This window comes from Scomber scombrus, chromosome 12 (genome assembly GCF_963691925.1).
Source record: "Scomber scombrus chromosome 12, fScoSco1.1, whole genome shotgun sequence".
Classification (NCBI taxonomy): Eukaryota; Metazoa; Chordata; class Actinopteri; order Scombriformes; family Scombridae; genus Scomber; species Scomber scombrus.
The window spans coordinates 15,918,116-15,940,898 of record NC_084981.1 but is presented as its reverse complement, the minus strand read 5'-3'; the positions used below and the strand labels follow the sequence as shown (position 1 = coordinate 15,940,898).

The 22,783-nt window shown below is 40.2% G+C and overlaps 3 protein-coding genes across 3 annotated transcripts; all 3 read left to right on the top strand.

The window, feature by feature from the left end:
• The first annotated feature begins 11 nt into the window (after positions 1 to 11).
• On the top strand, positions 12 to 1,784 carry trmt2b (tRNA methyltransferase 2 homolog B). Its single transcript, XM_062431029.1, has 2 exons — positions 12 to 875; positions 1,170 to 1,784. The coding sequence occupies exons 1-2, from the start codon at positions 12 to 14 to the stop codon at positions 1,782 to 1,784; spliced, it is 1,479 nt and encodes a 492-aa protein (XP_062287013.1).
• Positions 1,785 to 4,801: 3,017 nt separating this feature from the next.
• On the top strand, positions 4,802 to 12,455 carry scdb (stearoyl-CoA desaturase b). Its single transcript, XM_062430135.1, has 6 exons — positions 4,802 to 5,081; positions 5,284 to 5,533; positions 6,406 to 6,536; positions 6,760 to 6,965; positions 8,196 to 8,428; positions 10,694 to 12,455. The coding sequence occupies exons 2-6, from the start codon at positions 5,299 to 5,301 to the stop codon at positions 10,885 to 10,887; spliced, it is 999 nt and encodes a 332-aa protein (XP_062286119.1). The 5' UTR covers positions 4,802 to 5,081; positions 5,284 to 5,298; the 3' UTR covers positions 10,888 to 12,455.
• Positions 12,456 to 15,748: 3,293 nt separating this feature from the next.
• wnt8b (wingless-type MMTV integration site family, member 8b) lies at positions 15,749 to 20,940 on the top strand. Its single transcript, XM_062430137.1, has 6 exons — positions 15,749 to 15,819; positions 16,911 to 16,944; positions 18,058 to 18,196; positions 18,703 to 18,828; positions 18,981 to 19,123; positions 20,371 to 20,940. The coding sequence occupies exons 1-6, from the start codon at positions 15,749 to 15,751 to the stop codon at positions 20,938 to 20,940; spliced, it is 1,083 nt and encodes a 360-aa protein (XP_062286121.1).
• The last annotated feature ends 1,843 nt before the right edge of the window (positions 20,941 to 22,783 follow it).

The window sequence follows — 22,783 nt, the reverse complement described above, 5'->3', positions numbered from 1 at the left end:
TTTGAATCAGAATGGCTTGGGCAGCTCTACACAGCAGGTCAGTCATGAGGTTATTTGTTAAGCACAAGATAAAGGAAACTTGTTGTGTGTTACTTTCATCTAATAATACGATTCCAGCTGATCAGAGGAGGACACCGTCAAAGAAAAAGTGGAGAAAAAGTCAGAAGAAGCCTCCCTGGACTGATTCTCTATCCTGGGAGGAGAGGTTGGCTGATGTGGTCACCCCTCTGTGGAGGCTGAGCTATGAGGAGCAACTTGAGCTCAAGCAAAAACAGCAGGAGAACATATTGTCGCAGCTCTCTGGTTATCTCTCAGGTGACTCCCTATCACACTCCTCACCACCTGTCAGAAGTAAAGCCAGCTTCCCTGTCCTGCCTATCCTCCCTTCACCAGTTAGGGATGGCTACCGCAACAAGTCTACGTTCTCTGTCAACAGAGGAGTGGATGGAAATCCAAAGACAGTTGGGTTTTACTTGGGCACAGGTAGGCATGGAAACATTGTCTGCGTCAACGGAGACCACCTGCTCAACATGCCAGAGAAGCACAAACAGGTAGCCCGATGCTACCAGGACTTCTTACGCCTGTCCTCCCTGGAGCCTTGTCTGCTGTTTCACACTGGGGGTCACTGGAGAGAGGTCACAGTGAGGACCAATGCAGAGGGCCGCACCATGGCTATAGTGTACTTTCATCCACAGACACTGACCCCGGAGGAGGTGGCGGTTCATAAAGCTGAACTGTTGGATTACTTTACGCAAGGTACGGGGGCTGTGTGTCAGTTAGACTCGCTCTTCTTCCAAGAGAGCACCATGACTCGCTGTGCTCATGAGGAATCCCCCTATCAGCTCCTGCATGGCCAGACACACATTTATGAGGAGGTAAGTGACACTGCAAGTGACTTCAAGTTGTAAACAGCAAATATTCCAACATTTTCCAACTTTATAATCTCTTGTTCAGCTGTATCAGACAATGTTGACATACTTCTTTTGATAATTAATTGCTGGTAGAATTGTTTGTACTAACACAAATGCAGATTTAAATTTCTGATGATTAAACGCATACGAGTGAGTGAACAGCAATTCTAGTCAAGCAAGAAAAACTCCATGTATGCTTACATTGTGTTTGTTTTTATTAAGTTATTAAATGTCCCCGTGCCATTTTGTCATTCACAGGTTTTGGGTTTCATGTTCCGCATCTCTGCAGATGCTTTTTTCCAGGTAAACCAGGCAGCTGCTCAGGTACTCTACAGCACAATTAGAGACGTGTGTGTCCCAAACTGGAAGGAAGGTAGAGGAAGAACAGAAGTGGGAGACACTCTCCTAGACGTGTGCTGTGGGACGGGTGCTATCGGCATTACTGTATCTCCCAGAGTGGAACGAATTATTGGTATAGAGCTCATAGAACAGGCGGTGGAAGATGCTAGACACAACGCAGCACTCAATAATGTCCTGAACTGTGAGTTTATCCCAGGGAAGGCGGAGGCAGTACTCCCTGGCCTTATTTCCCAGTTTAACTCTGCAAGGCTTACAGCTGTGGTAAACCCCGCTCGTGCTGGCCTGCATCACTGTGTGATCAGAGCATTACGAAACCAACCTGCTATCCGCAGGCTGGTCTATGTTTCCTGTAAACCGGACGGAGAGGCTATGAGGAACTTCAGGGAGCTTTGTTGTGCCCCTGACCCAAAGAAGAAACTCATAGGGGAGCCATTTTCTCCAACTCTGGCTGTGCCTGTGGACATGTTCCCGCATACTCCACACTGTGAACTGGTGCTACTTTTTGAGAGGTAGCAAATACATTTTTAGAGGTGGGCGTTAACCCCTCAACAGCTCTTGTTGCTTCAGAAAGCACATCTTTTTAATAATCATTTGGTCTATAAAATATAAGAAAAAAGTCAGTAATTCCCAAAGCTCAAGGTGACATCTTCAACTTGTGCTTCAACAAAATTCCAAAACACAAAAAATATTACATTATGATGGTATAAACAGAAAACTCAAATTAATCTCATTCGAAAAGTTCATTGTGTTGCATTTTTGCATGAATAATAATGAATAATTTTAATAAAAAACAGTTGACCAATCATCTGTGTGGACATGAACAAATTTAGCTAGATTGACAACTATCTCTCCTGTTTAGATTTAGTCTGTTAAGGTTGGACATTTTTTGCCTCCATCAATCCTGTTAGTCAATAGAATTTGTTGAACTTGTATCATTATTGAGCAATTATTATTGAGTGCTAATTAACTATGATTGAAAACACCTGTGTACATGTGCAGGGCCTTTAAACACAACACTATGATGGGGATATTCTGATTAAACAGATTATGCTTTACTGCAACGGTGGACAGAGTAACACAAACACCTGAACAATCAAATGCAATCTAATGCAAAGGTCCTGCAGTCAATGCTACTTTTGTGTTGAGACTATGTCAGAAATAAATGTTCATTTGAGTCTTGCAAAATTTTTAGAGTCTGAAAACAGACACAGAACTGCTAAAGCACAAACTCCACAGAGTTGACAAGTCTTGTCCAATAGTTGGCCATTACAAGCTTCACAAGGGTAGCATTTGCTGCACATTTGATGTTCATATCTATCCATCCATCCATCTACACATGTGTGTGTATGTATGTATGTATGTATGTATGTATGTATGTATGTATGTATGTATGTATGTATGTATGTATGTATGTATGTATGTATGTATGTATGTATGTATGTATGTATGTATGTATGTATGTATGTATGTATGTATGTATGTATGTATGTATGTATGTATGTATGTATGTATGTATGTATGTGTATATAACATTGTGTCCACCTTCTGTCTTGTCCTATTGCTGTTCTTTGTCTACCATGCACTACCTGTGTTTGTGCAGCAGATGGTGTCATTTCAACTCCTCCAGAGCCACCCTTCAAGGAAAGTTTCCCTCTCAGCTGTTAAACAATTACTGCCTAGGTTCACCCCATTTATCAAGTTTACTAAGGGTCATGACATAACAAGTGTACAGTTTGAATGGCCAGGTTTAGTTACTGAGAGGTTACCACTGTTCATGTGAGGTCATACATTGCAAACAAGGCAATCTTGGCTTTGGGATTACACATACTCTTATCTCGAGTGGAGTAATGGTTTGATAACGGCCATCCAAACAGTCATGTAGGCTGTGTCAGGTTCAGCAGCAAGACTGGGAAATAACCTTTTTTTTACGGCAACAACGTGCACTGCCAGGTGCTCGGGTACATAGAAAAAAGCACATCTTACTCAGTTCTGCTTTTGATCTGTCAAACTTCACTGAAGTTTAAGATTTGAAAAAGATATACGGTCGCAACATATCTTTGTGGTTTGTTGGCCAAACACTGATTATTTTGAAAGTATACCATTGCATTGTAGTATTACCATATTGGTTTGAGAAACAAGTCATCTGCCCTCTCTATCTCTGACTGCTGATTTATATAAAATATATTCTACTAGAAAACTGTGCCCACCAAAAGTTAGGATGTCTTGGCCAAAGTTCAAACCATGTCAGACTAGACTTGTTTTAAAATTAACTGGGACTTGCAGAATCACTAAATTGCTTTGAACTGCACAGTGTCTGTACTTCTTTTGGAAGAGTGACATGCAAGTCAAACTAAAGGGCACAGTCATATGAATGCAAATTTCTTGACAGGCCATGACTCAAACAGAGACAGTCCTTGCTGTGCGGCATCATGGAGTCACGAGTTGACGTTTGTTTTCAACCTGTTGCAGAGTTTAATCAGATTAAATTCATATTTAGATCAAGATGTTGATTTGAATGATGGAGCAGTGAATAATTTATATGACACAACTTTCTGTTTGAACATTTCTAAAAGTACATCTGCCCTTTAAAAAACAAAAGAGTCACATTATATAAATCCCATACAGTAATGTGATATGTTTGCTAGACTGGGTGTGTTGAACATGGCTTTACTTGGTCACCTCTAACTATAAAACAAACACGGCTCAGAACTTGATAGAAATGTGTAATGTACATGCAGCATGCAAAAAAATAAAACTCAGCCTAAACAATTTGTCTTCAGGATTTTTCATCATTGAACTTCATGAAATGTTTTTTTTTATTTTTTATCTTCAGCAAAAAAAATTACAATCTTGCCATTATAATTTTATATTTGTACAACATTTGTACTTGGTACTTTGGTAGCATGCCTGACTGGTTTATCTAAATAACTATGCTGAATATAACTCAAAACCGATTTAAAAAAAATATCTGCCCTATAGCTACTTAAATGATTTTCAGATTAGTCAGCCCCAGAGCAGTCAGAGGATATGGGTGTGCCCATGTTAACCCTTGGTGCTACTCTTTTGACCTTTGTGACAAATAAACATTTAAAACAATACCTTCATATTTTTTTGAAAAACATGTCATTAACTAACTCTGCCAGACATAATCACCATCGTAATATGTCTTATTTCTAAATTATTCACAAAGGGAAACTTAGAAAATGAAAGAATTGAACTTCCTGTCTTTTCAAAAATGTGTTCTACCGTTGTAAAGTCATTTGCATATTTGAGCTGTGTTGTATAATGTGCATATGTGCAATGTTTGACACAGGCTGTTTCTAAATTCATTTGTTGAGGGTGAAACGTCTTTCCACTTTTTAATCTGATTTTGTGGCTTCACAAAAAGTTTGAAATTCAATCATGATCCCAATTTGCATCATACAGTAGCGTGATCTGCGTGATGACTCGTCACGTTGAAGATAAATATATAACTGTCTATACTGCATGTTTGACAACACTGAGAAGCTTCCTCGAAACATGTGGCACAAAGTTGGCTCTTACAGTGACTGATCAAATACTGACGGGGGAAATAGTCACGAATGGTGGTAAACATCAGATAAGCAAACAGCCAATGGGATATTCAGAGCTGGAGGCATGAATTTTTTTTCATCGACCAATTGCTTTAAAACGACGTCGGAATAGGAAATAAGAAGAGGACTTCAGTAACCGGGGACCATAACGCACCAGTTACGCATCTTTTCTATTTTCATCTGCACCCACATCTCTCAGTGCCCGGATCCCCTGCAGCTGTGGTGTCTTCAGCACACGGTGAGTAGGCGCAACCTGGTGAAGCAGCCATTTACAAATGGACATAAAACGCAAGTGAATGCACATTTCTAGCTACCGCATGTACACTGCCAGCCGCCGTACCCTCCTTTTTCTCTCTCTCTCTTTCTGTTTCTGCATCCCACCGTGCGCATTTACCAACTGAGCAACATCTCTTTTTTTCTGCCGCGCACTGCTGTTACAGAACCCCTACAGCGAAATGACTGAAACGGAAACCAGAAATCATCACGATGGCAAGCAACACAACGGAGATGTCATGGCAGAAACATCGACGGTAGAGGATGTTTTTGACGACACCTATAGAGAGAAAGAAGGTCCCAAACCGCCGAGGATACTAGTGTGGAGAAATATCATACTTATGTCCCTCTTACATTTCGGTGCGCTTTATGGAGTGACCGTCATCCCTTCCGCATCGGCGTTAACTCTTGCCTGGTGTAAGTATTAACAGTAAATACAATCACGGCCTAAACTTTGCTGCATTTTGGTGTGTTTTTTTCCTCCCTGCAGGCCACAGGCAGAGTACAGAATGTGCTGATATAGTGTGATCATTGCAAACTACAGTACATGCAGGCTACACAGCCTGGGGTGTCATGCCAGTGGGAATAATGGAGAATGAGTCACTCAGGCCTTGTAATTTCCATTATACACATCCTTGCTTGTGAGCCTCTAAATCTATATTTGCCCCTCTTTTACAGAGCTAAAAAACCTGTGGCTGATAGTTAACTGTTTGGGCTTGTTGGAATGTGTTGGAAGTCCCAAATTAGAGGCATGTGGATTTCAGAGCCTGTAGCCAAACTGTTTACAGAATAAATAGAATTTGTGCCTTATGTACAGTATGTAGACTATTGAGGCATGACTCAAATTCCTGAACAGTCTCAACTTTGTTTCCACTCTGGCACTGCATAATTTTCCCCTCTCTTTGCAATGCTGAGCTGCATATTATTTCACTGCCGAAGACAAAGCACAATCACCATTCCCATAGACATCCCATTGTGAACTGCGTGGCACCACAACAGAATGTTCTTTACCAGCCAGAAGCCCCCGGTTCTCAAATCCTGGGTAGCCTTGTCTAGGCTTCACATAGAAACACATTCAGCAGTTTTGCAACAACAAAAGTGTGAGGGGCAGACCTGCCTGCTCCCACCGTCCCATCTCCCCACACTTTGCCCATGACAGCGAGGCCGGGGTGTAATGGAAAGAACACGGTGTCCCAGTAACTCTGCTCTCACGGGTGTAAAATTAATCTCAGTGTGTTAGTGACAGTTTCCCTTAAATGTCTGTCCTTTTCACCCTCCCTTTCTCCCAGCTGTGGTGTACTTCCTCATCAGCGCTCTTGGTGTCACCGCCGGTGCACACAGATTATGGAGCCACAGATCCTACAAGGCCAGCCCCCCTTTGCGAGTCTTCCTCGCTATCGCCAACTCCATGGCCTTTCAGGTAAAACTTAAAAAAATCTAATATTCCACATGTGTTTACATTTTTGCCATTTTATGCTTACTATTGATCACATTTAGTGCATTTACTACCAAAAAAGTAGAATTTGGATGGTTTTCACATAATAGTATCATTACATAATCTGAGTTATATGTGTTTATTGTTTTGTAACCAACTGATCCCTGACATCATCAAATTTTCTCCATTTCTATTTGTGTGTGCACAGAATGACATATACGAGTGGGCAAGGGACCACCGTGTCCACCACAAGTATTCTGAGACGGACGCAGACCCCCACAATGCCATGCGGGGGTTCTTCTTCGCCCACATCGGTTGGCTGCTGGTTCGCAAGCACCCTGACGTCATTGAAAAGGGTAAAAAACTGGAGCTGTCAGACCTGAAGGCAGATAAAGTTGTCATGTTCCAAAGACGGTGAGAAAACCACTGTTTGTCTTTCGTCTTACTGCTTGTTCAGGTCAAATTGGTCTTTCTGGCTGGATCTACTCAAATTTACCTTGCAGTTATACACTCGATTTCACAAATGTTAAAGGGCATTAGGGGGCATTTATATTAGGACTCCTCCCTTGACATTTCATTCAATTAGGATCGCAGCAACAAAAATGAAGGAAAAAACTTCCAGTGTTCTTGAACTAGGGAAACAACAAAGGGAACCCACGTCAAGATTCAATAAGACTTTTAATGCAACTTTGTGTCACAGCTTCTATTGCAGTTGTCTTAGTACAGCCATAACATGAGTCCACATGCTAACAGCTGCTGTCACTAGCTACAGCTAATTAAAGGACAGTCTTACTGGACACATCTGCAAAAAAAAAATTTTCAATACATTTTAACATCACAATGTTGCAACTAAATTGTGTTTGGGGAGTTAAAACCACTTGGCGAAAGGTCATGGTCATGGTTTAATAATAATAATAATAATAATAATAATGGCAACACTGCTTACTAGTGCGAGACGGACCATGAACCTGCACCATCAGGTGTCAAAGGCTCAATACTTAAACCCATCCATCGTCCGGACCTCCATGCCTTCACTATAGCAATATAAAAATGTGACACTCCATTCTGCATCAGCACTGAATGTCGCAGCTGAATATATTGCTATATCTGCTCATGCAGAGTAGTTTATATATGAATGTGTGGGCAGGTTTTGTGTCTTGTTGATAAAGTAATTGACCTCTGACTCAAGCTACACAGGATGTTATACTCTGAGTCACTATAACCATGAACACTTTAGGGGCAGATTTACTGATAAGGGATGCTTTTTGCACCAGGGATCAAATCATAGCATGCCCACACTGACTGATCATTTGTCAACATTTCTGCTCCTCTGGAAGCAGTCCCAGATTTTCAGTGCTGCACTCACGTAAAAGGGATTATCATTGACCAGAGCCACCCAATTAGAAGACCCTGTGAACTGTGTACTGATATCCAAATTGTCCAGAGACAATAGAAATAAAATGGTGCAGACACTGGTGCAGATTTTTATTTTATATTAACAATCAAATAATTTCACTTTATACAAAAAAGATTCACTGCCAGTCTAACCTCAAAAGACCATTTTTAAAAGTTTAATCTATTTAATTTCATTCCAGTTGAGAAAGGGATCTGGTGTGAGATATACATTGTGCTGTTTCATTTCAGACACTACAAGCTCTCTGTGTTGATATTTTGCTTCTTGGTGCCCATGTTGGTCCCCTGGTACTTCTGGGGTGAATCCCTCCATGTGGGATACTTCGTCCCTGGACTCCTGAGATACACTATGGTTCTCAATTCCACCTGGCTGGTCAACAGCGCTGCACACATGTGGGGCAACAGGCCTTATGACCAGACCATTAACCCGAGGGAAAACCCACTGGTAGCTATCAGCGCCATAGGTAAGTTAACACCATTTTCACTGTTATCTGCCTATGATAATGTGCATATTCTATTTCAGCATTTTTGCATTATTTAGTGTCCTGTTGTGCCTGAGGGATTTTGAATGATGTTTTCATCATTTGCTTAAAGCTGTCTTCAACCGCAGTGGGGGTTCTGTCAAAGCTTCAGTCTGGCATCTGTAGTGGGACTGTTTTGTAATCCAGTGGCTGATGTTTATTTTGTGCTGGCTGTGCCAATTTTTGCTTATGAAACATAGAGCCAGTTAACTTTGTATTGTGTGTTTATTAACTTTTTTTGGCCAGACCGCACAAGTGGGGCCAGACTCATAAATGCAAATGTCTGGAACTGACTGAGTTACTGAGTGAAGTTGCATCACTGGTCGTCCAAAGGCTGCCGAAACTTAGTATAGCAAATTATCCCAGAATTAATTTCACACGGGATGTTTTGAGCCAGGCTTAAATATGTTGTATTTTCAAGTGAGGAAGTAACCATTTCAATTCTGAATATGTGGCCTTTTTATCCAAATAACACCTGTTTGGAAATTCGCTGTGATGTTTTTAGAGATGTGAGGTCAGGTCATCCCGATGAACTGATCTGTGCAGCTCTTTGGTGATTTACTGCTGACTCTAATGTCTCTGTAGCATTTTGATATATGACATAATTCCTTCTGGAAGATAAATTTTGGTCCCACAGATGAACTCAAACAACTGAATCTGCCATATTTGTTTGGGTGAATGTAAAGTGAAGCTTAATGTTTTTACTATATTTATAGATATTGCAGAAATCACCACATTTTGGTAAATATAATGAATATATTAAAATCAGTTCAGTTTAGATGAAATTAATTTTATTAAGCTACATAACAGTAGTCATACATACTCCAGCCACATACATGGTTTTGACCTCGTGTTGTTGAGTTAGGCACTGGTGGGTTTTTTTCTGCGTCATTGTTTCTTGTTGTGATGGCTGACACCGAGGGGGTGTGATGCTGCAAACAGCAATGAGCATTGTTGACTGCAAAACAGCTCTAAATTCACAAACTAAGAAGCTATTGCACAAGAATGCACCATTCTGACACACTTTCCATGCAGATGTATTAGGACTAAAGGATAAGTTCACAAGTTTTCAAGTCTGTCTTAGAACAACAGTCAGGTACCCAAATGAACATTGAAACAGGTTTTGCTCGCTGTGATCATTCCTCCTGTTTGTACTGAGCATTAAGAGAGTCCTTTCAAACGCATTTGCAATGTAAGTGATGGGGGAAAAATCCATGGCCTTCATTTTGAGCAAAAAATATATTTGAAGGTTTATCTGAATCATATATAAAGCTGCTACTCTTATAGTCTTTTCAGTAAAACAATCCCTCTTTGTGTCTCGACAGACAGTGTTTTCCTTTTCAGCTGCAGTGGAAGGATCATAGCAGAAAAGGGGGAATTTGACACTAAAAAGACAATTCAATAACTAAATTAAGTTAGAAACTAATTTGGATGGCTGAAGCCTCATTAACTTCAAATACACATTCGAATACATTTTTGCATGCAATTGTGTGGATTTTGTTCCTCCCCACTTAAATTGAAAGTGCATCATGAAGGAGCTTGAAAATCACCACAACATGAAAAATGATTATAGCAAAAAAACATGTGTCAGTGATCATTTGGGCACATGACTGTTGTTTTAGGAAAGATTTTAAAAATTGCGACATTATCCTTTAACACTGTCCACTCCATCTTGTCTAATGAGCTTGTGAGCAATGTAGCCCAGCACTGAACTAAATGCTCTCTAGAGACTAAGTGCAAAGGAAAAAATGCCCTGGCACAATTGCAGTATGTTTCACCTTCACCAATTTTCACCTTTTGTAAGTCTCCCCTATTGTGTCCTTTTTAATTGGTAACATGATTTATTTGTTACTTGCATGTTCCTAAGCAGTCAGAGCAGCTGTTTGATGATAACTTCAAACACAAAAATCACTTCCTGTGCTGTTACCATGAAATAGCACTCCTGATTTTTGTGCTTGTAAATCACATTAGAACATACTCTGCCTTAAAGATTTTCAAGTGCAAAAATAACTCAGCATCAAACTTAGCATCAAATTAAATAACAGTCACACGCTGCCAATCACTGTTTCTCTCCCTGCTGTATCCTGTATTTACCGTATGACTGTCATCAGCCTCATCATGAAGTACACTGTTCATATCTTCATGCCTGTGAGCTTGTTGACCTCAAGCATAAAACTAAGCCTTTTCTTTTTGTTGTGTTTTTTTCAGGGGAAGGTTTCCACAACTACCATCACACATTCCCCTTTGACTACGCCACCAGTGAGTTCGGCTGCAAGCTCAATCTCACAACTGCCTTTATAAACCTTATGTGCTCCCTGGGTTTGGCCACGGACCGTAAGATGGTGTCAAAGCAAATCATAGCTGCGCGCAGGCAGCGGACGGGTGATGGCAAAAGTGGCTGAGCAACACCAGCTTAAAAACTGTTTATTGATGCAGACATGACGAACCAAGACCGAACGTAGCAACAGTGATAGCAGCATTTCGGTGAGGCAGTAGTGGTGGAGTGGTGATTACCATGCTTCTGATTATAAGTTAAACCTCTTCCAGAGACTAATATTGGCTTTAAAGAGTCGTAGACCTTTTGCATAAATTGTGTGGGTCTCTTTTGTTTTGAAGTGTCCTCGCCTTGCCACAGCCAACAACTTGGCTACACCTGCAAGCACAGCTTTTTCACCATAATATCAAACAGGCGCAAGGAGAATTGGGGGGGGGGGGCTAATTGGGATTTAGGTCTCTATTGGTACAACCAAACAAGTCTGTGAGCAGTGTGTCAAAGCAGTGATTATAGAATAATTAATCTTTTATTTATTCATGTGCTATTTATTAATAGTCTTTGGGAGCTTTATTGAAATCCTTTAATAGTGAGGTTTCTCTACAGGCAAGGTTTAATCGTGTCTGTTTATTAAGGGTCTTTTGGTCTAACTTCTGTCAGTAGTGCTTTGTTTCACTCCGCAGGGAGTACACTTTGATCTCAATATTTGTTCAGCTTTTTTAAGCTAAGGTTTTCTTTATTTTTGGTAAGCTAGTAGTCTTACTAAACCATAAACTGCTGTGTTCAAGGCCAACACAGAGACAGTCAACACACTTTTGAACTGTCCCCGTGTGTGACATTAGAGCAACCCTGAGCGAAATTCAGTTCAATCTGTTATTTCTCACCAAATGTTTCCTGTCCAAGGGGCTTTTATTAACGAAAGTCTTGATGAAGGATTAAGTTCTCTGGTGTAACACAATGTATGCCTCTGGTTAAGTAGTGAAGCCGCCTCGGACTCCTTCATCCAACCTCATCACGGAGACATCTCTGCACAAGCATAAAACCAGAGTTTTCACTCTTAATCGGACAAGAGAGAATTATTTATTTTTATTGTGAATCTAGATATAAGCTCTCCCTCTCCCTCAGATAAGGTCAATGAGGCATTTGTAGGAGGTGCATTAGCCTTTTGTGCTGTCTGATATTATTCAAAACATATATCAGGACTCTTGCCCAAATGCCTTATAAGGGTAATATATTGTACTTTTCAGTTGCACACTTAAAAAAATTAGGGTGCAAGTTATGGAAATCAATTAGGGCTTAAATTTGCTGTCTATTAAAAGCTGTGTTGTGACTGTCTGTAAGGAACTCTTGAAGAAGTGAAATCCCTTATTTATAATACAAAAGAGGGACCATTTAAAAAAAGAAAAGAAGAAAAAAAAAAGATCTTTGAATAAGCCAAAATATTGCTCTTAAGCAGGATATTGTTGTAATATTTGACACACTCTCTCTTTTCCAGTACAACAATTTTTACAGTGTTAACTTCTTGAAGTTTGAATGCCTTAAAAATTGGCAAATTTTTTCAAAGAATGTTTTTGCCCACTGTATGTACCATAAATAAACCAAATTTTCTACCTGTGACAAAGTATGTTTTGCTGTTTTTGTTGGATTTCTGTAATACTCCTTATTCGTATACTGAATAAAAAAATTATGAGCATACCATTTCTGTAACATTCTTTATCATTTTACAATGATAACGACTATTATTGATACTGATAATGAGCTACTGTTATTGAAATAATCACAACACATTAGCTATACCATAAAGAACTATTCAAATGTAGGAAGAAAGCACGGTAACTGTCAAAAATCATGAACACTTTGTGCTTCCTTAGTTATTAAGTAGAACATGCAGAGTATAACTGCACACATAACACAAAAACCTATGTTGAGTAACTACATACACAGTATTTTCAAAAGATATGTGATGATAGCACAGTTTAAAAAAAGGAAAACAAAACAAAACGTGTGAGATGTCCACACAAAAAACCGTGCCTGTATGTGAATTAATCCAGTGAAACCTGTTCCACATGTGACAAAAGGTTGTTAGATTTTACTCCTTCCCATAGTGCAGTACAGTGACATATTGGTATTTATGGAAAACTTTATTGATAGTTATGGGTTTGACTGTCTGTCAGCACAACACACATTTATGCTTCTCCAGCAGGGATTAAGGTGGTCATTTTTATTTGTTTAATTGTCGAGAATCTTTGAATGTTTTTATCTTCATCTTGCAGTCACAGTATCTCTAAAAATCTACCTTTGATGCTTTTGGACATCTTGTACTTGTTCATCGAAAGCTGTGTCTCCTGTCTGCATGCCTACTGATGGGAATCTACCTCTGCTGTTCATGCTTGGCTTACTTGTCTCACTCATATCTAACAATGTTGTAAGACCACAACACACGTAACGGCCATTAAACCATGCATATTTAAAATACCTGCACATATAGTCTCCACATTCTTTGAGGACAGCTTGCAGTAGATATAGTACTTAATGTCATTTTGCTAGTTTTTCTGGAGTAATACAATTTGCAATCATTTCGTTTTTGTCCTCATTTTGGCTGCTGGTGCTGATGGGAGCATCAGAGAGGTTGAGACATAATATGAGTTGAGTTCAAAATTTCCTGTCAGCTATGTAGCTGGTTTTTTGAAGAGCCCTTGAGCAAATGGTTACATCCCTTCCAGCTCTCACTATTTGAGTTTAATTTGCTCAGAGGTGGCGTATTACAATTGTTGAAGGATGTGCGCACTTGCTCCCTCTGCTGGAGAATTATGGCAAGTTAAATGAGCAACCAATTGGCTACAGTACATCTTCCCTCTGTGCAAAAGCAGTAAATGTCGTTTGCTTGTTGAACATGATGATATTGGTAAATGTGCCAAAGAGCTGCAGCCGCCAGACTGAGTGGGTCTGGTCCAAAAGTTACTGCAAGTGGTCCCACCACTGCTGATCTCTGGTGCCCCAACGGTGACATCAGCCCTCTGTCCATTGGCTGCCGACTGTCAGGCCATCCTCTTCTCGGCATGTAACACCTCTGTGTGGTCACACTGCCAGTTATAACTCAGACACTCCGGTGAGGACAGTCAGAGGGTTTTAGCACCACACAGGGCGTGTTAACTAAAATATGTGACGCTGGGGAATCTCATTTCATAAATTTAGAAGGATATGAAACGGCCCAAAAAGTTTGAAACGTACTCATGTGTAATTCTCATCTCGTCCAATTTGACGCACATTATAGCCTAGTATGCGATTTAATTTGTGCAAAATGTGGTTTAGATATTCTGCTATTGTTCACATGTATGAATGAATAACTTTATTTGTCATTGTATTTCGGTACAGTGACAAATAAAGCTATTCATTCATTCATGTAGCCTATAGCACATGCAGCAACTCAAGATAATTATGGTAGTTTGCTGATATTTAGCTTTTGAAAATTACTTGCTGCAATAATTCATTTTTGGTGATGCTTTCTGTTAGGAATCATCTATCCTGTGTTTAAACCCCGCCCCCCCCCCCCCCCGAAAAAAACTAAAACAACAGGACGGATCCTGCTTTTGTCTCATGTCATTCCTCTTTAAATCTTAATCCAAACATCCCTCAGAAGTTCGCCCTCCAAATCACTTTTCCCCCCTCTAATCCTAATTTGCACACAAGAAGCTTGCTAAAGGGCTGCCTGAGCCAAAGGGAAGAGACCTAAGGGTCAGACGAGGTTATTAGGGAATAACCCTTCATCCAGTGTTAGGTAGGGACCGTCTGGATTAGTGATGCAAATGTCGCATATCTGATCAATGACTATAGGCCCAATCCAATGTCCCAATCCCTCACCCTTCGTTTTCTGTTGGGGGATCATCACTCAAAGGAAATGTATCTCTTAAATACTCCAGAACAAGGTTAAACAAAGTTATCCTGTAATGACTTTTAGATTGACACGACTGAAATATTTCATAAAACGTGAAAGTTACAAAAGTAGAAAAAACTAACTCTAAATAGTGCGACACTTTTCTCTTATCGGTATAGCTGACTCGTGGACTTTCTTCTAAATGTATTAATTCAAAAGCAAAGATAATATTACTTATTTTTGCGTATCAATTGACCTCACCCAAAAGAAAGGAACGTTAGATTGATGTCTGCAGTTTTAACAAGTATCTAAAATATCATCAGACCCAATTCTGCGACTGTAACTGCGCAGATGTGGGCAAAGTAGAAATAGACCTTCCGTACTGAGAAAAAGTTGCGCAAGTTCCTGCAGTTGATCCCTTTAATTAATAATAAAATAAATATTCCCAGAAATCACCAGTTTTGCAAATTGAATGAGGGAGTTTGACCCCATCCTGAATCAAGTGGTCAAAAGACAGTTTCAAAGCTGTTATTTTTCTGCCGTAACAGTCTTTGTGTTTCAGAGTGATAAACATTGATTCAATCACATCTTTGTTAAACCGTGAATTACTTCCTCAAGAACAAACACTATGGGCACAGTTTTTTGTAGACTTATCAAGCAATTCGTCATCCAGAGGGCTACATCTCCCACTAATCCCTGACAATCAGCTGCGAGTTAGATAACTTAAATAAACTTTTTTTTCTGGTCAGAAATTCAAGGGATCAGTGTTACACTTTTCCTATAGGATTAAACAGATCTTCCTTTGCTCTTGAATAGAGGCAGGGAAGCCCCAGTTGCCCGGCCCTGAAGGCCCAGGGTGCCCTTTTGATCATCGCAGTCTCTCGTTGGTGCAATACTTCTGATTGGCCAGGAGAGTAAGAGGGGGGAAAATCTTTAATTAAGCAGATAATCTCTTGTTGGGACGAGAGCAGCTCCATTTCAGAGCCCCCTCCTTGAATCTCCTTGGAAGCCCTGGTGAAGTTGCATGTGCTGGGAGCTCAGTTTCCTCTGCACCGCTAGACTGTCTGCAGGCTTTGGACGGGCTCTGAGTGACCGTCATCCCCCCTCACCTGTCAGGATGTTCATGCATTTGGAGGTTTTCTATTACATTTTCATCCTCCTGGCTCACATGAGGTCATACTGCTGCTGGTAAGTAATGTTTAGGATGAAATAGCATTTTTCCTTTATTTTTCTGTTTAATTTTGTGTTCAGATGATGCTCATCTCCAAACTCTACATGTCATGGCTGTGGCAATAAATGCAACACAAACATTTAATTTTGTCAGTATACATTTGTTTATAGGCCTCTATAACTCATTAAAAAAAGGCTTAGAATGACCCATAAAATCACTTAATTGAGCATTCGGAAATGAAGAAGTTAAGCTACTTAAATTAATTTCCTTTTTTACATAAATTTAAACAGTACCACTGTTTGAAAAACCAGCCTTTATAAAATTTGGAAGTTGTAACTAATGACTTCAATAATGGTCAATGAATTGTTAACTAATGCTTTATTAATCAGTTGTAAGACAACTTTTGGGTTGCCAAGATGTGAAATGCCCACTGACTGGTTACATCATCTTACCGCTTATTACTAGAAAGGGGCTGGAAATGATCATTAAGCATTTGTAACCACTCACAACTCCAGATTTGATGGATTAAAACACTTTTCTTATGATTTACTAATATTTATAGCTGCAGACTTGATGGCTGATTAGAAAGCGAGTATTTAGAAATGGATTACCAACATTTCAAACTGTGTTACAACCTGTCAACCCCAAATTCTTCTTCATTAAGGGCTCATAACTGATCAATAAAGCACTAGTAAATTATTTATTGACCAATAATAAAGCCATTAGTTACTTATAAGCCCTTTATTAAAAAAAAAGGTGCTCATTTAAAAATGTAAAAAAGTTTCACCTAAACCTTTGATTCATCATCTGTACTTGATGAATTGATGAATGTTGGTTGGGACTATTCAATTATAATACTCTAAATTCGACCAATTATGATAAAATCTTGATCGAGTTTTTTTAATTGTATGGCATTACCCTAGTGTGCTACATTTCTTCCATTTCTAGAAATGTTTTAACAAAACCAGCAGAATTGTTCACTACGGTTTGGTTACCTACTGGTGTCATGGTTTAGCGTGTTACAAAGCGCACTAATGAGAGATGTTAGCAGAGGAATTTGTGAAGGACACTTAGCTTCCTTGAGTGAATAAGCTGTCTCCTTTTCCAGGTCAGTGAATAATTTCTTGATGACTGGACCCAAGGTAAGCCAACTTTCTTTTGATCTTTCCTCCCTGTCCCTTTTTTCCCAAAAGAGAGAGGGAGAGAAAACATGGTTTCTGTGTTTTTCCAGTGTACTCAGTTCAAGTTTATCATCTTTGTGATGTCTTAACTGAAGTGTAAGGACAAGCTCTGGTACCTGTGTGCATGCAACAATGGCACTGATATATCAGTGATATTCTTGGCCCTTTGTGATTTTCTTTCCCCCTCCCTACACTTGACCTTATTCAGAGGCTCTGTGTATCCGCGGGTGAATGTGTTAAGAGGCAGTAGAGGCGAGGGCAAGGCATTGCTGTAGTGGGTGGTCATCATTAGTGAGCCAGACCCCTATGAAAGAGGTGGTACTCCATTTCTCCAAAGGCCACTTGAGACATATTAGTTATATTATCGTTCACACAGTCTGAACAAGTAGCAGATCAGTGGGTGAAAGCCAAGAACAGAACGTACGGGTTTAAAAGAACTTACAAATTCATTGTATTCACCATTCAGTTTTAAAAAGTATGATCATGTTTGACTGAATTCATATTGTTTTTGTCACTAAACAAACAATGTGTGTTATAAACATTTCCATAACATAGAAGACTTGTTCATATGCATACAAATTTCAATGAACACAATGAAATGTTTACATTTCAATGTGTTCAATTTTAAACTTGGCTTACAACACTATTCCTAGTTTATTTTCAAACATGATTTGACTTTGTGAACACTCAATCAGCTCAGAAATGCCAAAACTTCTCTTATGATTTGTAACATCTGCTCTGGACTCACTGAACACCTGCACAACTTACACATTTCAAAGCCAGCTGCCAGCCATCTACAACCTTTTACTGCTAGAGACTGCATATACTGTCTCTTTATATGTCTGAGCTGTGTATTCTGGGTTTATTCAACCTCCTAAAAGTTATTTTCCACTATTTGGGCTGGATTTAATAGGTGGGATGCAACCACTTGAACCAGTTCATAATCTACTGCAAGGTAGATGTATTAGGGTATTAAATCATGCCAGATGATTAATCTCACTGTCTTAAACCATGTTGTCTTTGTTGCTAGATGTGGGGGGCTTGCGCATGATTTTCTTGCCTCTTCTTCTGCAGGCATACCTGATTTACTCTAGCAGTGTGGCAGCAGGAGCTCAGAGTGGCATAGAGGAGTGCAAATACCAGTTTGCATGGGACCGCTGGAACTGCCCTGAGAGAGCTCTGCAACTGTCCACGCACAGCAGCCTGCGCAGTGGTAAGTCTAGCCTTTTATTGGTTCTGGATGGGAAATACCCCTAAGGAAAAGTTTTATGGTAACTGTGAGCATCTGCTTTGTTTCAAAACTCTGTCATTTCTCACAGAGGAGGAGTTTTTTGTTTGCAAAATTTAAATGCTTGCTTAATCAGAAGATTCATCACAATTTGGGATCGTTACTGGGACCATGGTCGCTAGAGCCAAAACAAACAAACTAATCCAATTTACGTCATCCATGGCAATCACTGCTTCTATTCTAGGCTCGTGTAAGCAATACTGGTTTTCACAATACAAACGACACATGAGACAAATTTTGCAATTTCATATGAGCTGCATTCAGAAGGCAAAGGTAATTAACCTCAAATTTGGTAACATGGTCCCAATATGACAATATCCATGTACAGCTACTTGTATTTACTGATTTCTGGAAGATTGTATAATGTCTAAGTATTTATTCAATGATCTGTGTGATGAAAAAAGTTAGTAAATGAGCTTCTCCGTTCCTAGCAAATCGGGAGACAGCATTCGTCCATGCCATCAGCTCCGCTGGCGTCATGTATACTCTAACCAGGAACTGCAGTCTTGGGGACTTTGACAATTGTGGCTGTGATGACAGCAGAAACGGACAACGAGGTAAGATAAATACATAGATCTATATGTAAAACAAAGGTAGTGTGAAATAACTTCTGACTAAAGATGATGTTCACAAAAGATGTTGATATGTGAACAGATCATTTAAACAGCAATCAAACAGCAGGATAAGTTTCCTTCTCTTTATCTCCTAGGTGGTCATGGATGGCTCTGGGGTGGCTGCAGTGATAATGTTGGCTTTGGTGAGGCCATCTCCAAACAATTTGTTGATGCTTTGGAGACTGGGCAGGATGCACGGGCAGCCATGAATCTCCATAATAACGAGGCTGGGCGCAAGGTACAGTGGATGCTTTTAACCCACTGCATCCATTTGGAGTGATGTTATTACCTTGGTTTTAATTTCAGGCTGCTTGTTTTTGTTAAGCCTGAATCATACAGTATTTATCTGCTATATCCCACAAAAACTGGGTGGCAGCTTGGTTGATATTTTGGGGATCTCTCCTGGCCCTCCAACTGATTGCACAGTGTAAAGCACCTTTTGAATCATTTTTCCCCTCTCAGATTTACACTGAGTGTGCCACCCAAGCATCCCTTTCACATCGCTATAAGTGAGGTGCCACTCGTCCCCAATAATAACAGTGTGTTCGGTGTACCAGAAGGGCCTATTTACCAGTGCTGAATGCCCCTTATGACAATACCTCAACTCAAGAATCTCAGGATCACTGGTGCAAGCTTAATTAGTGATCCTGGGGAGCCAGACATTGCACAGCATTCTATATTATGCTGCTTTTTAAAATAAGTGTTTAGTTTTATTCTTGCAATAAGGATCCCACATTTATGTTGGTCTTTGTTTAGCCCCAAGGGAGTCTGAGGGGACCACAGGCATGCAGCTGAAGTGCTCTTTGTTTATGGTGCCTTTGCTCCCCCCTGTTGGGCCCTAGGATCCCCATGGCACCTGGAGCATCATTGTAACAGAAAAAAATGGGGATAGAAGGAGAGAAAAACTCCTTTTTCATTTCTCCTCTCAATGGGACTCTCCATTGGGTCTTCTCACACTAGAAAACATGTTGATAATGAACATGCTAAATAAATACTCCTATTTCTTCTGGGGTGACAATGGGACTCAATGTGAAACTTTGATTCAGCTTAACAGAAAAGTTCATCCCCTCCTCACGGAAAGAATACATCCCTTTTCAACTGACAGCTGTTTTGTGTTGGGTAAAGTCAGGACAAAAAAAAAAAGAAAAAAAAAAAACCTCAGCAAAGGAACTTGTAGCTATCATTTCTTCCTTTCAGTGTATTCATCCTTTTTTCAACTTCACTAGAAAACCTTGAGAATACAATCAGTTAATTTGACAACACATCAATCAGGAGACAATGGACATCCTGTCTTTTGCACACACACACTTGAACACACATTTATACCTACATAGACACACATGTGCATATGTATATGAGTGCATACTCACACCCACATAATCAATTCCTTTATTATGACTGAGTTTTTCATTTGAAACTCAGAACAAAACATAGTACTCGTGAATCGTCCCTGTTTCAATTCTTCTATGTTTTTCTGAACTCCAGGCTGTGAAGGGAACCATGCAGAGGACATGCAAATGCCACGGGGTGTCGGGGAGCTGCACCACACAGACCTGCTGGCTGCAGTTGCCAGAGTTCAGGGAAGTGGGGAACTACTTGAAGGAGAAGTACCACAGGGCTCTGAAGGTAGATCTCCTCCGTGGAGCAGGTAATAGTGCGGCCAGCCGAGGGGCCATTGCTGAGACCTTTAACTCCATCTCACGCAAGGAGCTGGTCCACCTTGAAGACTCCCCTGATTACTGCCTAGAGAACCGCACACTGGGCTTGCCGGGCACAGAGGGCCGTGAGTGCCTCAAGAAGGGCAAGAACTTAAGCAAATGGGAGAAACGGAGCTGCAAAAGGCTATGTGGAGAGTGCGGGCTGGCCGTGGAGGAGCGCAAAGCCGAGATGGTGTCGAGCTGTAATTGCAAATTCCACTGGTGCTGTGCGGTGAAGTGTGAGCAGTGCAGAAAGACAGTGACCAAGTACTTCTGTGTGAAGAAAGGAGGTCAGCGGGGAAGGAATGAGAGTGCTGGAAGCCGCCGGAAGAACCTCAGACTGAGGAAGAAGCACTGAGCATCCTCATCACTTCTCCAATGTTGTCATCATATTTGTACCACTGCGTCTTCTGTCAACATCCAAACTGTCTGTGCTTGTTCAGATTGTGTGTATTTAAAAAAAATAACAACAAAAAATCAATTTAGCAAACATGCAGATTAAGGCTGTCTTCATGGTCAGTTTTGTATTAAAGATTAACAACAGTGGAATGTGCAAAACAAAAAAACAAACAAAAAAACACAATAGAGAAGACAAGAGGAAGTTTTTACAACTTTGTAGTTTTTTTTGTTGGTATAAATGTATTTAAAATATATTTTTATACATTTTGAAAAGTCACTGGGCATTTTTCTCTGACACTGACTTCAAATCTCTCCCAAACATGATTTATTTATTTTCATACAAACAAAAACCTGAACTTGAAACAGTTATTAGTTTTTCAGATTTTGACTATTGAGCTATACATAATTGACTACAAATGAGTAATTTAAAAGACTGATTAGGTTGAATTTCTGTAAATTATAAGAAGTTCAGCCCAGCAGACATCTGTATTAATATGAACTATCAGTGCCAAACTTTTAACTTTATTTCACAAAGACACATTTGGACATTTTAGGGTACAGTCTGCTCTCACATCAGTTGGCTCGCGCTGACCTTTACTGCCCTCTCCATGTATTTAATTGTATATAAAATGAAGCACTTTGTACTGTACATTGTTAATTTATTGCACAGCATTTCCTAGTTTTGTTTTATTGTTAGTCATCTTTGGTTTATTTTCTATAAAAATGTAATGAAAGAATAATAAATCATGATATCATTCAGCCGAAAGAAAGTGGTCATCCTTCCTTAACGCATTCTTTGTGGTAGTAATACCTGATGGTTTGAGGTAAACACAGACGTACTCTTCACATTGTTCACACTGGGGTTAGGATACTTTGGGGCAAAGCAGTAAGAATGGAAAACTCTTCAGCATACTCTTCCCTCCATCACGCCTTTCTCAATTTCGCCTCAACAAAATACCTCCCGTTCTCTCCCTCATCATGTTAATCCTCAAAGAGCCCCCTAACTCCCGAGCGCTTGGAAGTTTCTTTACTGTTTAATACTAGTTTAATTAACTTTGTCCAGACAGAGTAGGGCCTGGGGGTGGAGGGCATGAGGCAAGTTGCCCTTAAAAATCATTCCGCCTCTAATTTTGTATGCTAATCTCCTTTTTCACGCAGCACCTCCTTAGGAGTGAGGGAAAGAAATGTTGGGAAAATTTTGGGTTGCCTGTGCAGGGCTTCCTGCGGCTGTTTTATTTCTGGGCCCACCTATTTGGATCCTTTCACTCTTCTAGGGCCTTCCTTTGCTCGATTTAACAATGAATGCAGAGCTAATCAGCTCTCTCGGAAATGCACCACTGTCGAGGAAGGTAATCCCTTCTTCTCTACTCTCAATGGGCTGTCGCCTTCTAAAGGACTTTGGGAAAAGGCTTTGCACAGATTCACACTGTTCGCTGAAAAGAAGTTAGTTCAAGTATTGTGCCCAAACAAGTGGGTTTTATAAACACATGCTTGCCAGGATACTCACCCCACCTGCAAGTAAGAAGTTCCAGGCCCAGGCAGACTAGCACATGGCAGCCGAAGCTGAAACCCTTCAGACGCGATGGGACATGAAAGAGGAGATTAGAGGTCCCATTGAGAAGGGGAGTTCATTTCTGCACCTTCCTCCTTTTACTCAATAAAGTGTCAAGGAAACACCTTGTTGACATCTTATTTACCAAATAATGATCATAATCAAAACTCCTCCCTCCTCTGATGACCCCTGTGGGCTGGCTGGATTGCTCTCCCTGGCATGCAGCAAAACCCTCTCACCAACAAAAGCA

Bases quoted from the DNA above. Each gene is read 5' to 3' on its own strand.
- scdb (XM_062430135.1), top strand. From the start codon at position 5,299: ATGACTGAAACGGAAACCAGAAATCATCACGATGGCAAGCAACACAAC. The intron at 6,966-8,195 runs GTGAGAAAACCA...GTTTCATTTCAG, and splicing joins GTTGTCATGTTCCAAAGACG to ACACTACAAGCTCTCTGTGT. The intron at 8,429-10,693 runs GTAAGTTAACAC...TGTTTTTTTCAG, and splicing joins GGTAGCTATCAGCGCCATAG to GGGAAGGTTTCCACAACTAC.
- trmt2b (XM_062431029.1), top strand. From the start codon at position 12: ATGGCTTGGGCAGCTCTACACAGCAGGTCAGTCATGAGGTTATTTGTT. The intron at 876-1,169 runs GTAAGTGACACT...TGTCATTCACAG, and splicing joins AGACACACATTTATGAGGAG to GTTTTGGGTTTCATGTTCCG.
- wnt8b (XM_062430137.1), top strand. From the start codon at position 15,749: ATGTTCATGCATTTGGAGGTTTTCTATTACATTTTCATCCTCCTGGCT. The intron at 15,820-16,910 runs GTAAGTAATGTT...CTCCTTTTCCAG, and splicing joins ATGAGGTCATACTGCTGCTG to GTCAGTGAATAATTTCTTGA. The intron at 18,197-18,702 runs GTAAGTCTAGCC...CTCCGTTCCTAG, and splicing joins GCACAGCAGCCTGCGCAGTG to CAAATCGGGAGACAGCATTC.